Source organism: Narcine bancroftii, chromosome 5 (assembly GCF_036971445.1).
Source record: "Narcine bancroftii isolate sNarBan1 chromosome 5, sNarBan1.hap1, whole genome shotgun sequence".
In the NCBI taxonomy this organism is placed as follows: Eukaryota; Metazoa; Chordata; class Chondrichthyes; order Torpediniformes; family Narcinidae; genus Narcine; species Narcine bancroftii.
Window position 1 is genome coordinate 219,015,265 of NC_091473.1, and position 17,634 is coordinate 219,032,898.

General features: G+C 43.7%; 1 protein-coding gene across 5 annotated transcripts in view; it reads right to left on the bottom strand.

Annotated features, from left to right (window-relative positions):
- Window positions 1-17,634, bottom strand: part of LOC138764868 (voltage-dependent L-type calcium channel subunit alpha-1S-like) — a 170,133-nt gene that overhangs the window by 11,123 nt on the left and 141,376 nt on the right. For all 5 annotated transcript variants that reach the window (XM_069941271.1, XM_069941270.1, XM_069941268.1 and 2 more), the window contains 2 exons: window positions 15,767-16,002; window positions 13,660-13,766 (listed from right to left, as the gene is read on the bottom strand). In XM_069941271.1, the coding sequence (XP_069797372.1) occupies window positions 13,660-13,766; window positions 15,767-16,002 (343 nt within the window). The remainder of the gene's footprint in view (window positions 1-13,659; window positions 13,767-15,766; window positions 16,003-17,634) is intronic.

Consider the following 17,634-nt stretch of genomic DNA (forward strand, 5'->3'; position numbering starts at 1 on the left):
TTGTACCAATTTTTCATCCTATTTATATCATATATGTTTGGGTATCTTCTCCCCTATTTTATCTAGTTCTAATCTAGTCCAATCTGGCTTTTCCCTTGTTTGATAAAAATCTGATAGGTATCTTAATTGTGCAGCTCTATAATAATTTTTAAAGTTTGGCAGTTGTAAGCCTCCTTGTTTATACCATTCTGTTAATTTATCTAGTGCTATCCTCGGTTTCCCCCCTTTCCATAAAAATTTCCTTATTATTTTCTTTAACTCCTTGAAGAATTTCTCTGTCAAGTGTATTGGCAATGCCTGAAATAGGTATTGTATCCTTGGGAAAATGTTCATTTTAATACAGTTTATCCTTCCTATTAGTGTTAGTGATAAGTCTTTTCAATGCTCTAAGTCGTCCTGTAAGTTTTTCATTAGTGGATAATAATTGAGTTTATATAGATGGCCGAGGTTTTTATTTATTTGTATACATAGGTATCTTATTGCTTGCATTTGCCATCTGAATGGTGATTCTTTCTTAAATTTTGAGAAATCCGCATTATTCATTGGCATTGCTTCACTTTTATTTGCGTTAATCTTATAACCCGACACTTCTCCATATTCCTTCAATTTCTTATGTAATTCTTTTATTGATATTTCTGGTTCTGTTAAGTATACTCAGAGAGCTCATTGCTGTATCTGACCCAACCTTGTTGGTTTTCGTGCAGTTGGATAACCATGTTGAGGAACTTTGGGGGGCACCCGATGCGCTCTAGTATTTGCCAAAGCCCTTTCCTGCTCACGGTGTCGAAGGCTTTGGTGAGGTCAACAAAGGTGATGTAGAGTCCTTTGTTTTGTTCTCTGCACTTTTCTTGGAGCTGTCTGAGAGCAAAGACCATGTCAGTAGTTCCTCTGTTTGCGCGATAGCCACACTGTGATTCTGGGAGAATATTCTCGGCGACACTAGGTATTATTCTATTTAGGAGAATCCTAGCGAAGATTTTGCCTGCAATGGAGAGCAGCGTGATTCCCCTGTAGTTTGAGCAGTCTGATTTCTCTCCTTTGTTTTTGTACAGGGTGATGATGGTGGCATCACGAAGGTCCTGAGGCAGTTTTCCTTGGTCCCAACAAAGCTTGAAAAACTCATGCAGTTTGACATGCAGACAATAAGGGCGATAGTGGGCATCCCTGCCTTGTTGATCTGCTTAAGTTAAATTGTTTTGATATTTATCCATTTACTGTCACTTTCGCCAATGGCCCCTTATAGAATGCTTTAATCCAATTAATATATTTCTCTGGTAAGCTGAATTTTTGTAGTACTTTGAATAAATAATTCCATTCTACTCTGTCAAAGGCCTTCTCTGCGTCTAAAGCAACCCCTACTGTTGGAGCTTTATTCCCTTCTACTGCATGAATTAAGTTAATAAATTTACAAATATTGTCTGTTGATCGTCTTTTTTAAATAAATCCAGTTTGGTCTAGATTTACTATTTTTGGTACATAGTCGGCTAATCTGTTTGCTAATAGTTTAGTTATTATCTTATAATCTGTGTTAAGTAAAGATATTGGTCTATATGACGCTGGTGCGAGTGGATCTTTCCCTGTCTTTGGTATTACTGTAATTATTGCTGTTTTGCATGAATCTGGTAAGCTTTGTGTTTTATCAATCTGGTTAATTACTTCCAGGAGGGGAGGAATTAATAAATCTTTAAATGTTTTATAGAATTCTATTGGGAATCCATCCTCTCCTGGTGTTTTATTATTCGGTAGTTTTTTTATTATCTCTTGTATTTCTTTCTCAAATGGTTCTGTTAATTTATTTTGTTCCTCTGTTTGTAATTTTTGTAGTTCAATTTTAGTTAAAAATTCATCTATTTTGTCTTCTTTCCCTTCATTTTCAGTTTGGTATAATTGTTCGTAGAATTCTCTGAAGTTTTCATTAATCTCCGTTGGATTATATGTGATTTGTTTGTCTTTTTTCCTTGATGCCAATACCATTCTCTTAGTTTGTTCTGTCTTAAGCTGCCATGCTAGAATTTTGTGCATTTTTTCTCCTAGTTCATAATATTTCTGTTTTGTCTTCATTATGTTCTTTTCCACCTTATATGTTTGTAGTGTTTCATATTTTATTTTTTTTATCTGCCAATTCTCTTCTTTTAGTTGTGTCTTCCTTCATTGCTAATTCTTTTTCTATATTTGCTATTTCCCTTTCCAACTGCTCTGTTTCCTGATTGTTGTCCTTCTTCATCTTGGTTACATAACTTATTATTTGCCCTCTGATGAACGCTTTCATTGCGTCCCATAGTATAAACTTATCTTTCACTGATTCCGTATTTATTTCAAAGTACATTTTAATTTGTCTTTCAATGAATTCTCTAAAATCTTGCCTTTTAAGTAGCATGGAGTTTAATCTCCATCTATACATTCTTGGAGGGATGTCCTCTAACTCTATTGTCAATATCAGGGGTGAGTTGTCCGATAATATTCTAGCTTTATATTCTGTTTTACTAACTCTGTCTTGCATGTGAGCTGATAACAGGAATAGGCCTATTCTTGAGTATATTTTATGCCTACCCAAATAATATGAATATTCCTTTTCCTTTGGGTGTTGTTTCCTCCATATATCCAAAAGTTGCATTTCTTGCATCGATTTAATTATAAATTTGGTTACTTTGTTCTTTCTGTTAATTTTTTTCCCAGTTTTATCCATGTTTGAATCCAAATTAAGGTTGAAATCCCCTCCTATTAGCATGTTCCCTTGCGTGTCTGCTATCTTCAAAAAAATATCTTGCATAAATTTTTGATCTTCTTCATTAGGTGAATATACATTGAGTAAATTCCAAAACTCCGAATATATCTGACATTTTATCATTACATATCTCCCTGCTGGATCTATTATTTCCTCTTCTATTTTGATTGGTACATTTTTACTGATAATATATCTACTCCTCTAGCTTTTAAATTGTATGACGCTGCTGTTACATGTCCTATCCAATCTCTCTTTAATTTCTTGTGCTCCACTTCAGTTAAGTGTGTTTCTTGCACGAATGCTATATCAATTTTTTCTTTTTTCAGTAAATTTAGCAATTTCTTCCTTTTGATTTGGTTATGTATTCCATTAATATTTAAAGTCATATAGTTCAACATAGCCATTTCATACTTTGTTTATCTTTCCTTTCTGTTTCCTCATCATCACCTTTCCTTCTTATCCATTTCAGCTTTCTTGTTTTGAACACTTTATAAGACAACATTTCTAAAACATCAAACATTTCCCTTATTCTCCTATCTAAAATTTCTTTAACCCCACTATCCCCTCCCCTTCCTGAGTTGCCCTTTATCCCTTGTCGGGCAATCACATCTCCCTTCTCCATTTGGATTTGCGAATTCACTCGCAAACGTCAACTGATTTCGCAGTGACCGTAACTCCTCCCCACCCAGCCCCCCCCAGAAAAGATTTTACTTTTCATATACAACAAAGGTCACTCTCTTAATTCCCTCACTTCCTCTCTTCCCTTTCTTTCCCTTATTAATTCTTATCTATACTCTATATATTTTCTTTTAAATACACATACACTCATGTACACACATATATACATACACACACACATATTTATACATATATATATATACCCATATACATATAGTTCATGGTCATTTTTGCTCTCGTTACATATCTTCATCTCTCTGTCTGTTTTGTAGTTGTTCTGCAAATTTTCGTGCTTCCTCCGGATCCGAGAATAGTCTGTTTTGCTGCCCTGGAATAACTATTTTAAGTACCTCTGGGTACTTTAGCATAAATTTATATCCTTTTTTCCATAGGATCGCTTTTGCTGTATTAAACTCCTTCCTCTTCTTCAGGAGTTCAAAACTTATATCTGGATAGAAAAATTTTTTTTGACCTGTGTATTCCAGTGGCTTTTTGTCTTCTCTTATTTTCTTCATTGCTTTCTCCAATATATTTTCTCTTGTTGTATATCTTAGGAATTTTACTAAAACGGATCTTGGTTTTTGTTGTGGTTTAGGGGCTAATGTTCTTTGTGCCCTTTCTATTTCCATTTCTTCCTGTAATTCTGGTCTTCCTAGGACTCTGAGGATCCAATCTTTTATAAATTCTCTCATATTCTTGCCTTCTTCATTTTCCTTACGGCCCACTATCTTAATTTTATTTCTTATATTATAATTTTCCATTATATCCATCTTCTGAGCTAACAGCTCTTGTGTCTCTTTAACTTTTTTATTAGATTCTTCTAATTTCTTTTTTAAGTCCTCTACTTCCATTTCTATGGCTGTTTCTCGTTCTTCCACCTTGTCCACGCTTTTTCCTATATCTGACATGACCATCTCTAATCTATTCATTTTTTCTTCTGCACTTTTTATTCTTTTTATTTCACTAAATTCTTGTGATTGCCATTCTTTTATTAATTCCATATATTCTTTAAAAAATATATATATCCATTGTCTTGCCCTTCCCTTCTTCTTCCATTTCTCTGTGTTCTTCCTCTTCTTCTTCCTCTGGGTTGGTCATCTGTTGTTTCTTTGATTTCTTTTTACTCTCTTCTTTCTTGTTCTTGTTGTTTTCTATGTTCTCCTCTTGTTGTTGTGTTGTGGCTGTCATTCTCAGCTGTGGAGATCGACTCCTCAGCTGGTCCCCCCTCCCGTCAGTGTTTTTTTTGTCTTGCGCATCGCGCATGCGCGACTCCTCGTGCATGAGCGTTTGCACACTTTTGCTTGGCTCCGCGAGCCATTTTTGTAGTCCCGAGCTCGGGACTTCGACTGACCTGAGGGAGCGGGCTTCTCTCTCCACAGCAGGCCTCCTCGGACAGGTAAGTCCTTCATCTTCTTCTTCCGATATCTTCTCTTCTTCTCTTCTTCCAGTTGCTTTCGACTTTTCTTTCTTCGTTGCCATTTTCTTCCCACCTTTACTTTCACTTTATTTTAATTTTCGTGTTTGTGCCTTTGTGTTTTCTCTGTTTTTTTTAAACTTTTCCGGAGAGAGCTGGAGTTCCCCGTCCGGCCACTACTCCATCACATGACTCCTCTATTCGATGCTTTCCATAGGGAAGCCAAACAGATTGTAGTTCGTGTGGTAACTCTGGACTTCTGTCTATCTGTCACTTAAATTCTTTGACCTCTTGTGTTATTCCCAAAAAACCCAATAAGAGTATTTCATATCTTATCATTCGAGCTGTGTTTTTCCCCTCCCCTCTTCTTTCATTCACTTCTTTCTGCTTGCATTTCCTCACGTTAGTTCAGCTGGAGTTAACCAGCCTGCACCCTTTCTCAACCAACAGATCCCAGGGTGTAATTCAGTCTCTGCCTGTCCTTAAAACTTAAAGAACACTATGAACTGCTCTGACGAAGGTCATCAACCAACACCACTGCCTCCCCCACCTGCTCCCCTCCATAATTGTCTCCCATTCATCAGACACTGCCTGATCGACTGAGTATTTCCAGCATCTTGTTATTTTGGATCTCCTGCGCCTGGAATTTCCTGCTGTTTGATTTATTTTTGGATAAATGTTGGTAAGAGGACGAGGATATTTCTCATATTTTTCCTTGGGATCTTCATGCCCACCTTGGATTTTACAACACGGGAGCACCAGTCTGAAATGTGTCAACTTCTATCCTCAACCTACTGACTCGGGTGAGAGTGAACTCTCAGCTGAACCGTGCCAGACACAAATACAATGCAACTCAGTGATTGTCAACCTTTTTCTTCCCATTCACATCCCACTTTAAGTAATCAATAGGCCATCGATGATCTGTGATGAGTAAGGGATTGCTTAAGGTGGGGTGTGAGTGGGAAGGGAAGGTTGAGAATCACTGCTCTAGACCCAAATGTTACTGAAATATTTTGCTTGAGAAAAATTGTCATTGATCCATTTTCTTTGTTATTAAACAGTGCACAAGTAACAAGTCAATTAGGTTCAATTAAAACAGTGGTTTTCAACCTTTTTCTTTCTACCCACATATCACGTTAAGCAATCCCTTATTAATCACAGAGCACCTATGGCACAGGGATTACTTAAGGTGGTAGGTGAGTGGAAAGAAAAAGGTTGAGAACCACTGACGTAACTACATCTGAAACAACAATCCAAAACAATGCATAAAGTGTTATCTGGATACAACAAAACTCCGATAATGTAATGAGATCAGGACTTTAGTGATTTAATTTTAATTTAGAGGTACATCATGGTAAACAGGTCCCTCTGGCCCACGAGCCCATGCCGCCTAATTACACTCACGTGTCCAATTAATCCATGGAACCCATATTTCTTTGGAACATGGGAGGAATCCAGATGAAATCCACGTGGACATGGGGAAAACAATCAAACTCCTTACGGACAGCCGGGGATTCGAACCTGGCCACTAGTGCTGTAACAGCATTATGTAAATCGTGAGGTCCCGGGAAACACTGGACTGGTGGATTTCCCCAACGACTGGATGTTACCTGCATTAATGATTCACTTCCGTCTCAGATGTTGCACAGTAATAAATAATAACATTTCTGATGAACTTCCTAGTGAATGTTCATGTGGCAGCTGTATAACTTTGGTTACACACAGGAAATATGTCGAGAGGGCGCAGAAGAGGTTCACCAGGATGCTACCAGACCAGAGAGGAAGGAGAGGCTGGATTGTTTTCTCTGGAGTTTGAGAAGTGGAGGGGAGACCTGATAAAAGTATAGAAAACTACGAGAACCACAGATAGGATCAACTGACAAGGTAGAAATGTCACTTTCCAGTGACCATAGGTGAAAGGAGAAACATTTAAAGGAGATGTGCGAGGCAAGGTTTATTTCACCCAAAGAGTGATAGGTGTCTGGAAATGTGGAGAGGGGGTGGATGTAGATATGACAGCAACCATTAAGAGGCACCCAGACAGACACATGGACGGCAGGGAATGGGGTGGGGGAGGGGGTGAGGACCTTGTGCAGGCAGATGCAAATTGTTTAGACTGAAACAGGTATAATGCTTTTATGCTGTCCTGTTCAAAACTGTATGAACCTAGGATTTAAAGGGAGTCTCAGAAGTGGAACCCAGCTGATTTTACAAGGAGTGAGGAAAGAAAAAGGACCTTGTAAGTTTCAAGGAAGTGTGGAAAATGGGCTCCCGGAGAATTGTAACCAGGTGAGCTGAAAGCAGGTGCAGGGAATGGGTTCCCAGTGAATTAGAACCAGGTGAGCTGAAAGCAGGTGCAGGGAACGGGTTATCGGTGAATTAGAACCAGGTGAGCTGAAAGCAGGTGCAGGGAACGGGTTATCGGTGAATTAGAACCAGGTGAGCTGAAAGCAGGTGCAGGGAACGGGTTCGCAGTGAATTAGAACCAGGTGAGCTGAAAGCAGGTGCAGGGAACGGGTTATCGGTGAATTAGAACCAGGTGAGCTGAAAGCAGGTGCAGGGAATGGGTTCCCAGTGAATTAGAACCAGGTGAGCTGAAAGCAGGTGCAGGGAACGGGTTATCGGTGAATTAGAACCAGGTGAGCTGAAAGCAGGTGCAGGGAATGGGTTCCCAGTGAATTAGAACCAGGTGAGCTGAAAGCAGGTGCAGGGAATGGGTTCCCAGTGAATTAGAACCAGGTGAGCTGAAAGCGGGTGCAGGGAACGGGTTCGCAGTGAATTAGTACCAGGTGAGCTGAAAGCAGGTGCAGAGAATGAGTTATCGGTGAATTAGAACCAGATGAGCTGTAAGCAGGTGCAGGAAATGGATTCCCAGTGAATTAGAAACAGATGAGCTGAAAGTGGGTGCAGGGAAAGGGTTCCCAGTGAATTAGAATCACGTAAGCTCTAAGCGGGTACAGGGAAAGGGTTCCCAGTGAATTAGAACCAGATGAGTTGAAAGCGGGTGCAGGGAATGGGTTCCCAGTGAATTAGAACCAGGTGAGCTGAAAGTGGCTGCAGGGAATGGGTTCCCAGTGAACTAGAACCAGGTGAGCTGAAAGAAGGTGCAAGGAATGGTTTCCCAGTGATTTAGAACCAGGTGAGCTGAAAGCAAGTGCAGGGAATGGGTTCCCAATGAACTAGAACCAGGTGAGCTGAAAGCAAGTGCAGGGAATGGTTTCCCAGTGAATTAAATCCAGGTGAGCTGAAATCAGGTGCAGGGAATGGGTTCCCAGTGAACTAGAACCAGGTGAGATGAAAGCGGGTGCAGGTAATGGGTTCCCAGTGAACTAGAACCAAGTGAGCTGAAAGCGGGTGCAGGGAATGGGGTCCCGGTGAATTGTAACCAGATGAGCTGAAAGCGGATGCAGGGAATGGGTTCCCAGTGAATTAGAACCAGGTGAGCTGAAAGCGGCTGCAGGGAATGGGTTCCCAGTGAATTAGAACCAGGTGAGCTGAAAGCGGCTGCAGGGAATGGGTTCCCAGTGAATTAGAACCAGGTGAGCTGAAAGCAGGTGCAGGGAATGGTTTCTCAGTGAACTAGAACCAGGTGAGCTGAAAGCAGCTGCAGGGAATGGGTTCTCAGTGAACTAGAACCAGGTGAGCTGAAAGCAGGTGCAGGGAATGGTTTCCCAGTGATTTAGAACCAGGTGAGCTGAAAGCAGGTGCAGGGAACGGGTTATCGGTGAATTAGAACCAGGTGAACTGAAAGCAGGTGCAGGGAATGGATTCCCAGTGAATTAGAACCAGGTGAGCTGAAAGCGGCTGCAGGGAATGGGTTCCCAGTGAATTAGAACCAGGTGAGCTGAAAGCGGCTGCAGGGAATGGGTTCCCAGTGAACTAGAACCAGGTGAGATGAAAGCAGGTGCAGGGAATGGGATCCCAGTGAATTAGAACCAGGTGAGCTGAAAGCACGTGCAGGGAATGGGTTATCGGTGAATTAGAACCAGATGAGCTGTAAGCGGGTGCGGGGAACGGGTTCGCAGTGAATTAGAACCAGGTGAGCTGAAAGCAGGTGCAGGGAACGGGTTCGCAGTGAATTAGAACCAGGTGAGCTGAAAGCAGGTGCAGAGAATGGATTCCCAGTGAATTAGAAACAGATGAGCTGAAAGTGGGTGCAGGGAAAGGGTTCCCAGTGAATTAGAACCACGTAAGCTCTAAGCGGGTACAGGGAATGGGTTCCCAGTGAATTAGAACTAGATGAGCTGAAAGCGGGTGCAGGGAATGGATTCCCAGTGAATTAGAACCAGATGAGCTGTAAGCAGGTGCAGGAAATGGATTCCCAGTGAATTAGAAACAGATGAGCTGAAAGTGGGTGCAGGGAAAGGGTTCCCAGTGAATTAGAATCACGTAAGCTCTAAGCGGGTACAGGGAAAGGGTTCCCAGTGAATTAGAACCAGATGAGTTGAAAGCGGGTGCAGGGAATGGGTTCCCAGTGAATTAGAACCAGGTGAGCTGAAAGTGGCTGCAGGGAATGGGTTCCCAGTGAACTAGAACCAGGTGAGCTGAAAGAAGGTGCAAGGAATGGTTTCCCAGTGATTTAGAACCAGGTGAGCTGAAAGCAAGTGCAGGGAATGGGTTCCCAATGAACTAGAACCAGGTGAGCTGAAAGCAAGTGCAGGGAATGGTTTCCCAGTGAATTAAATCCAGGTGAGCTGAAATCAGGTGCAGGGAATGGGTTCCCAGTGAACTAGAACCAGGTGAGATGAAAGCGGGTGCAGGTAATGGGTTCCCAGTGAACTAGAACCAAGTGAGCTGAAAGCGGGTGCAGGGAATGGGGTCCCGGTGAATTGTAACCAGATGAGCTGAAAGCGGATGCAGGGAATGGGTTCCCAGTGAATTAGAACCAGGTGAGCTGAAAGCGGCTGCAGGGAATGGGTTCCCAGTGAATTAGAACCAGGTGAGCTGAAAGCGGCTGCAGGGAATGGGTTCCCAGTGAATTAGAACCAGGTGAGTTGAAAGCAGGTGCAGGGAATGGTTTCTCAGTGAACTAGAACCAGGTGAGCTGAAAGCAGCTGCAGGGAATGGGTTCTCAGTGAACTAGAACCAGGTGAGCTGAAAGCAGGTGCAGGGAATGGTTTCCCAGTGATTTAGAACCAGGTGAGCTGAAAGCAGGTGCAGGGAACGGGTTATCGGTGAATTAGAACCAGGTGACCTGAAAGCAGGTGCAGGGAATGGATTCCCAGTGAATTAGAACCAGGTGAGCTGAAAGCGGCTGCCGGGAATGGGTTCCCAGTGAATTAGAGCCAGGTGAGCTGAAAGCAAGTGCAGGGAATGGTTTCCCAGTGAATAAAATCCAGGTGAGCTGAAATCAGGTGCAGGGAATGGGTTCCCAGTGAACTAGAACCAGGTGAGATGAAAGCGGGTGCAGGTAATGGGTTCCCAGTGAACTAGAACCAAGTGAGCTGAAAGCGGGTGCAGGGAATGGGGTCCCAGTGAATTGTAACCAGATGAGCTGAAAGCGGATGCAGGGAATGGGTTCCCAGTGAATTAGAACCAGGTGAGCTGAAAGCGGCTGCAGGGAATGGGTTCCCAGTGAATTAGAACCAGGTGAGCTGAAAGCGGCTGCAGGGAATGGGTTCCCAGTGAATTAGAACCAGGTGAGCTGAAAGCAGGTGCAGGGAATGGTTTCTCAGTGAACTAGAACCAGGTGAGCTGAAAGCAGCTGCAGGGAATGGGTTCTCAGTGAACTAGAACCAGGTGAGCTGAAAGCAGGTGCAGGGAATGGTTTCCCAGTGATTTAGAACCAGGTGAGCTGAAAGCAGGTGCAGGGAACGGGTTATCGGTGAATTAGAACCAGGTGAACTGAAAGCAGGTGCAGGGAATGGATTCCCAGTGAATTAGAACCAGGTGAGCTGAAAGCGGCTGCAGGGAATGGGTTCCCAGTGAATTAGAACCAGGTGAGCTGAAAGCGGCTGCAGGGAATGGGTTCCCAGTGAACTAGAACCAGATGAGATGAAAGCAGGTGCAGGGAATGGGTTCCCAGTGAATTAGAACCAGGTGAGCTGAAAGCACGTGCAGGGAATGGGTTATCGGTGAATTAGAACCAGATGAGCTGTAAGCGGGTGCGGGGAACGGGTTCGCAGTGAATTAGAACCAGGTGAGCTGAAAGCAGGTGCAGGGAACGGGTTCGCAGTGAATTAGAACCAGGTGAGCTGAAAGCAGGTGCAGAGAATGGATTCCCAGTGAATTAGAAACAGATGAGCTGAAAGTGGGTGCAGGGAAAGGGTTCCCAGTGAATTAGAACCACGTAAGCTCTAAGCGGGTACAGGGAATGGGTTCCCAGTGAATTAGAACTAGATGAGCTGAAAGCGGGTGCAGGGAATGGATTCCCAGTGAATTAGAACCAGATGAGCTGTAAGCAGGTGCAGGAAATGGATTCCCAGTGAATTAGAAACAGATGAGCTGAAAGTGGGTGCAGGGAAAGGGTTCCCAGTGAATTAGAATCACGTAAGCTCTAAGCGGGTACAGGGAAAGGGTTCCCAGTGAATTAGAACCAGATGAGTTGAAAGCGGGTGCAGGGAATGGGTTCCCAGTGAATTAGAACCAGGTGAGCTGAAAGTGGCTGCAGGGAATGGGTTCCCAGTGAACTAGAACCAGGTGAGCTGAAAGAAGGTGCAAGGAATGGTTTCCCAGTGATTTAGAACCAGGTGAGCTGAAAGCAAGTGCAGGGAATGGGTTCCCAATGAACTAGAACCAGGTGAGCTGAAAGCAAGTGCAGGGAATGGTTTCCCAGTGAATTAAATCCAGGTGAGCCGAAATCAGGTGCAGGGAATGGGTTCCCAGTGAACTAGAACCAGGTGAGATGAAAGCGGGTGCAGGTAATGGGTTCCCAGTGAACTAGAACCAAGTGAGCTGAAAGCGGGTGCAGGGAATAGGGTCCCGGTGAATTGTAACCAGATGAGCTGAAAGCGGATGCAGGGAATGGGTTCCCAGTGAATTAGAACCAGGTGAGCTGAAAGCGGCTGCAGGGAATGGGTTCCCAGTGAATTAGAACCAGGTGAGCTGAAAGCGGCTGCAGGGAATGGGTTCCCAGTGAATTAGAACCAGGTGAGCTGAAAGCAGGTGCAGGGAATGGTTTCTCAGTGAACTAGAACCAGGTGAGCTGAAAGCAGCTGCAGGGAATGGGTTCTCAGTGAACTAGAACCAGGTGAGCTGAAAGCAGGTGCAGGGAATGGTTTCCCAGTGATTTCGAACCAGGTGAGCTGAAAGCAGGTCCAGGGAACGGGTTATCGGTGAATTAGAACCAGGTGAACTGAAAGCAGGTGCAGGGAATGGATTCCCAGTGAATTAGAACCAGGTGAGCTGAAAGCGGCTGCAGGGAATGGGTTCCCAGTGAATTAGAACCAGGTGAGCTGAAAGCGGCTGCAGGGAATGGGTTCCCAGTGAACTAGAACCAGGTGAGATGAAAGCAGGTGCAGGGAATGGGTTCCCAGTGAATTAGAACCAGGTGAGCTGAAAGCACGTGCAGGGAATGGGTTATCGGTGAATTAGAACCAGATGAGCTGTAAGCGGGTGCGGGGAACGGGTTCGCAGTGAATTAGAACCAGGTGAGCTGAAAGCAGGTGCAGGGAACGGGTTCGCAGTGAATTAGAACCAGGTGAGCTGAAAGCAGGTGCAGAGAATGGATTCCCAGTGAATTAGAAACAGATGAGCTGAAAGTGGGTGCAGGGAAAGGGTTCCCAGTGAATTAGAACCAGGTGAGCTGAAAGCGGCTGCAGGGAATGGGTTCCCAGTGAACTAGAACCAGGTGAGCTGAAAGAAGGTGCAAGGAATGGTTTCCCAGTGATTTAGAACCAGGTGAGCTGAAAGCAAGTGCAGGGAATGGGTTCCCAATGAACTAGAACCAGGTGAGCTGAAAGCAGGTGCAGGGAATGGTTTCCCAGTGAATTAAATCCAGGTGAGCTGAAATCAGGTGCAGGGAATGGGTTCACAGTGAACTAGAACCAGGTGAGATGAAAGCGGGTGCAGGGAATGGGTTCCCAGTGAACTAGAACCAAGTGAGCTGAAAGCGGGTGCAGGGAATGGGGTCCCGGTGAATTGTAACCAGATGAGCTGAAAGCGGATGCAGGGAATGGGTTCCCAGTGAATTAGAACCAGGTGAGCTGAAAGCGGCTGCAGGGAATGGGTTCCCAGTGAATTAGAACCAGGTGAGCTGAAAGCAGGTGCAGGGAATGGTTTCCCAGTAAACTAGAACCAGGTGAGCTGAAAGCAGGTGCAGGGAATGGTTTCCCAGTGATTTAGAACCAGGTGAGCTGAAAACAGGTGCAGGGAATTGGTTCCCAGTGAATTAAAATCATATGAGCTGAAAGCGGGTGCAGGGAATGGGTTCCTAGTGAACTAGACCCAGGTGAACTGAAAGCAGTTGCAGGGAATGGGTTCCCAGTGAACTAGAACTAGGTGATTTTAAGGGATTGCAGGAAACATTAGCATGAGAACCCGATGCCCAAGCATTGGATTTTCCAAACTATCGGAGAGCTGATAATCAGAATTTTACTGTTGTTCCTCCAACAGTTCACTCACCATCTTTTCGGCAGTGATTGAGTGGTCACAGTTCCAACATAGCTCACAAGGAGTGGAAGCTCTTTTCAGTGAGCTGTCTCTGCAAGTTGAGACCTCTTTCCAAGAAATATGAAACACTATTCTTTTTTTGTAAAAACTTGTGCATCAATCCTATTTTAATAATCCATGAGAGTTTAGGGCATGATTTTGAGAATTAGTGAGGTATTTTGTTAAATGTGTCAATTTGTTAATTTTTATTAATTACTGTAATTGGGTGTAAACAAGCTGCAATTTTACTGACCTGACACTAGGAGAGACTGTTGCGCAGCTTCAGTCAATTGAGCATCGAGCTCACCAACAATGTCAAAAGTTGTAATTTCTTTATTTAATTCATCTTCGTAGTAATACCTGCAATGAAATGAGGAGGTGAAGAGAGATGCACTCGGTAGAAAAGAAGCCAGATAGAAACCTTTCTTACTGCCCCCAACTATATGTCCAATAGAATGGCCTTTCCTAGATCACTCTTCTCCAACTTCTAGCTTTAAGGAGCGCCAGAGTGATCTGATTGAATGTTTCCCAAAAGCCACAGAAATGACATAATAATATGGAAGCTGTAAGAAGGGCTGAAAATGATGAGATGGAATACCCAGCAGATACTAAATACATGGTGGGCAACCCTCAACAATAGTCACTGAAATTGAGGGATATTTCAGTCGACAATATCAAAAAATCTTTCTCATTCGGGTCTTAGTCACATATATGACAGGCCAGTATAAACATTAAAGGGTAAGCATTTGGAAGGCCTGCTCAGGACCTGTGTATCCCTATCCGTGCAGTGAGCCACTGCAGCCCCTTACAGACTGGACTCTAAATTATCTGGTTGAACAGCAACTGGCCAATTTAAGGGCACTCCTACCCCTTCAGTGACATGGTGAGTGATGTGTCACTCACTCACTGTGTCACCAGAGGCCCCACAGAAATACCCTGTTCCCTGTATTGGCCTCCGAAAGGTAAGTGGCTGGGGTTGGCGCGGAATCGGGCAGGAGCGAGCGCGGAATTGGAATGCTGTCAGGGCCAGTGTGGGCTGTCAGTGGAACGGAATGGGCCAGCAGGGAATGGAGATGGGGTAGGAGCAATGGCCACCCTTCTTACCCATAATCCCCCACATTGCTGGAAATATTCCTGCATTCCAGCGGTGTGAGGGATTATAGGTAAGGAAGACAGCCAATGCACGCAAGCGCTGATGTCATTTTACACCCAGACAGCCATCAATCGCTTATAAATTGACCAGCAACAACTGCACAGTGCATGTATACAGGTCGGCAATTCACCTCCGAGGTGGTTTCCCTACCCATGCAGTTTTTAAAAATTTCTACCCACCAATTGGCCTGGACACAAGTAGAAAACTCATGTTACAGTCCAATATGTAAACCCCTACTGAGAAGAGTGATTACAGCAAGGTATGTGGGAACACAGTCAGTGAATTCGATCTGAACAAGGCCATTAGCATCTGTGTAAGGTTGTGATCTGTGGCACATGTAATGTGTCAATCAGTTGCAGGGTTCACAGAGAGTGTGTGAATTGAATCAGGTGTTGTGTATCTGATCAGGCATGTGGATTCAGCCAGAAAGGCAGGTGGTTTTGACTTTCAGTCTGCATCTTATTCACCTACATTAGCCACTATATACCCTTCCCCACATCACTTTTACCAGCTCTGACCTGTATATACCCTACCCCAGATCACTTTTACCTGCTATGACCTGTGTATACACTGCCCAACAGCACCTTTAGTTGCTCTGACCTCCATGTTCACTACACCCCATCATTTTCTACCTGCTCTAACCTGTGTATGTCCTTCATTATGTTTACCTGTTCTGACCGGTGTATACAAAGTTCAAATTTGTTGTCAGAGTACATACACGACATCACAAATAACCCTGAGATTCTTTACCCTGCGGGTGAGGCAGAATTTCTACTTATAAGTGATGCAAAGGCAGTACTGAAGAAAAGATTCATATACAAAAGAGAGAAATGTAAACAAATTGACTGTATTTTTCCTTCCTAAAGTCTACAATCAGCTTCTTGGTTTTGGTGACTGAGTGGGAGGTTGTTGTTAGTACATCATTCAGCCAAGTTTTCTCCCTCCTACGTTGTGACTCCTCACCACATTTTATACAACCCAGTACCATGGTATGGTCAGCAAATTTGTAGATGGTGTTGTTGTTGTACCAAGTCACACAATCATCACTTTTACCTGCTGTGACCCGTGTGCACTCTGCCCCACATTCATTTTACCTGCTCTGACCTGTGTATACACTCCCCCACATCACTTTGACCTGTGCGCCCACTGCCCCACGTCACTTCTACTAGTCCTGACCCACAGATACGCTGCTTAATTTCAATCTGACCTGCTGTAGCCTTTGGTGTTGGAGTTGTTCATGTTCTTGTTCTCGGTTGATGGGAAAAACTGGTTTGTATTGAAGGACAGGTCCGTCAGTCTGCTGTTGGGGCTCTCTGCCTCCTCTCCTCCACCCTCTGATTTACTGAACTGCAGAGGTCGCTGGCTCGTCACTTGGTGCTGATAGGATCCACTTCTGTCCATTTGGTAGGAATCAACTTGATCTCCGAACAGTCCTCCTGCTCTCTTGATAAACAGGGTGCAAAGACAGACTTTTAGCACCACAGAAGTACAGGAACTATTTAATTTCAAATTAACACACTTTGTGTTAAATTAGCTGAAACGACACAGCTTTCATTGACACAGCATCAAGACACCAAAACCAAGTGTCTACCTGAGACTATTTGTATTCTTTTTGGGTGCAAAATACTCAACAGGCAAACTTGTTTGGCCATAGACAACAGGAGAAATTGTAGATAGTATTAAGCCAAAGGAAATAGCATCAAGTTGGCAACATTAGAAGGCCAAGAATGGGAGCATTTTAAATCTCGGTATGGGAAGGGTAAAGATTCCATTATTGTCACATGATACAACATTTAGAATGTAACATGCATGAAATTCTTTAACTTTGTCTACTGTCAGGCAGACAGAGAGTCACCACTTTGTCCAGCACCCCTTACAGCACCTCGTGTTCTGAGGCAGTCTCCCCTCCAAGCACTGACCAGGCCTGAGCCTGCTTAGCTTCCAAGATCAGACAATCTCAGACACATTCAGGCTATTAATGGTAGATAGAATATGAGAGTAAACTAGAGAGAAGTATAAAATGACCAGAAGAGCTCTAGGAGGGGTGGGGAAATAAAAAAGAAAGTAACAAGGGCAGCTTATAAGCAGAAAGTTCAATGGGGTGAAAAGAAATAGCCAACATTTTGAGTCTGTTTTCAAGGAAGATGGTGCAAAGCCCCCAGGCAGAAATAACAGATCAACGATTAAGAATGAGGAAGGAAATTTGTCCTTGTCAAAAAGTACCAGGAGAGAAGTCGATAAGATTCCACGATCTTGTGATCTGCAATGCAGAGATTGATTTCTTTTGCTTCCTCTTTCTCAGCCCTTTGAAAGGGGCGGGTGCAGAGGGAGTGAATGCTCTGATTATCTAAGGGTCCTTTGGCTCACCCTGTCCACCTTTGCCGATGACACCAGACAAGATGGCATTGCGAGGGGGGGGGAGGGGTAAAGAGAATATGGAAGAGCTCAGGGAGGGGGTGAGAAGGTGGCAAATGGAATATAATGTGGCAAAATGGGAAGTCATCAAACTTGGCGCAGCAAACAGAAAAGCTGCTTGGTTGATGATGAGCGATTGGAAAACGTTAGTGTTCAAAGGGACCTTATTGTCCATACACACACATCACTGAAAGCTAACATGCAGGTGAAGTGAAATAAGGAGGGAATAGCATGCTGGCTTTTATCAAAACATAGCTTCCGGTAATTGTATAGGCACTTGGGAAGTTACACCTGGAGCATTGTCTACACCAATGGTTTTCAAACATTTTCTTTCCACTCACGTCCCACCTGAAGTTGAGAACCACTGATCTAGACCTGATTGTTACTGAAATATTTTGCTTGAGCTGAATTGTCATTGGCCCATTTCCTTTGGAGTTATGAAACAGTGCACATAATGAGTCAATGAGGGTTGATTAAAACAGTGTTTTCAAACTTTTTCTTTCCACTCACATACCACCTTAAGTAATCACTAAGCCACAGGTCCTCTGTGATTAGTAAGGGATTACTTAAGGTGGTATGTGAGTGGAAAGAAAAAGTTTGAAAACCACTGGTCTATTTGTGCAAAAAGAGGATATACGTCAATTATGGGATTGTTATTAC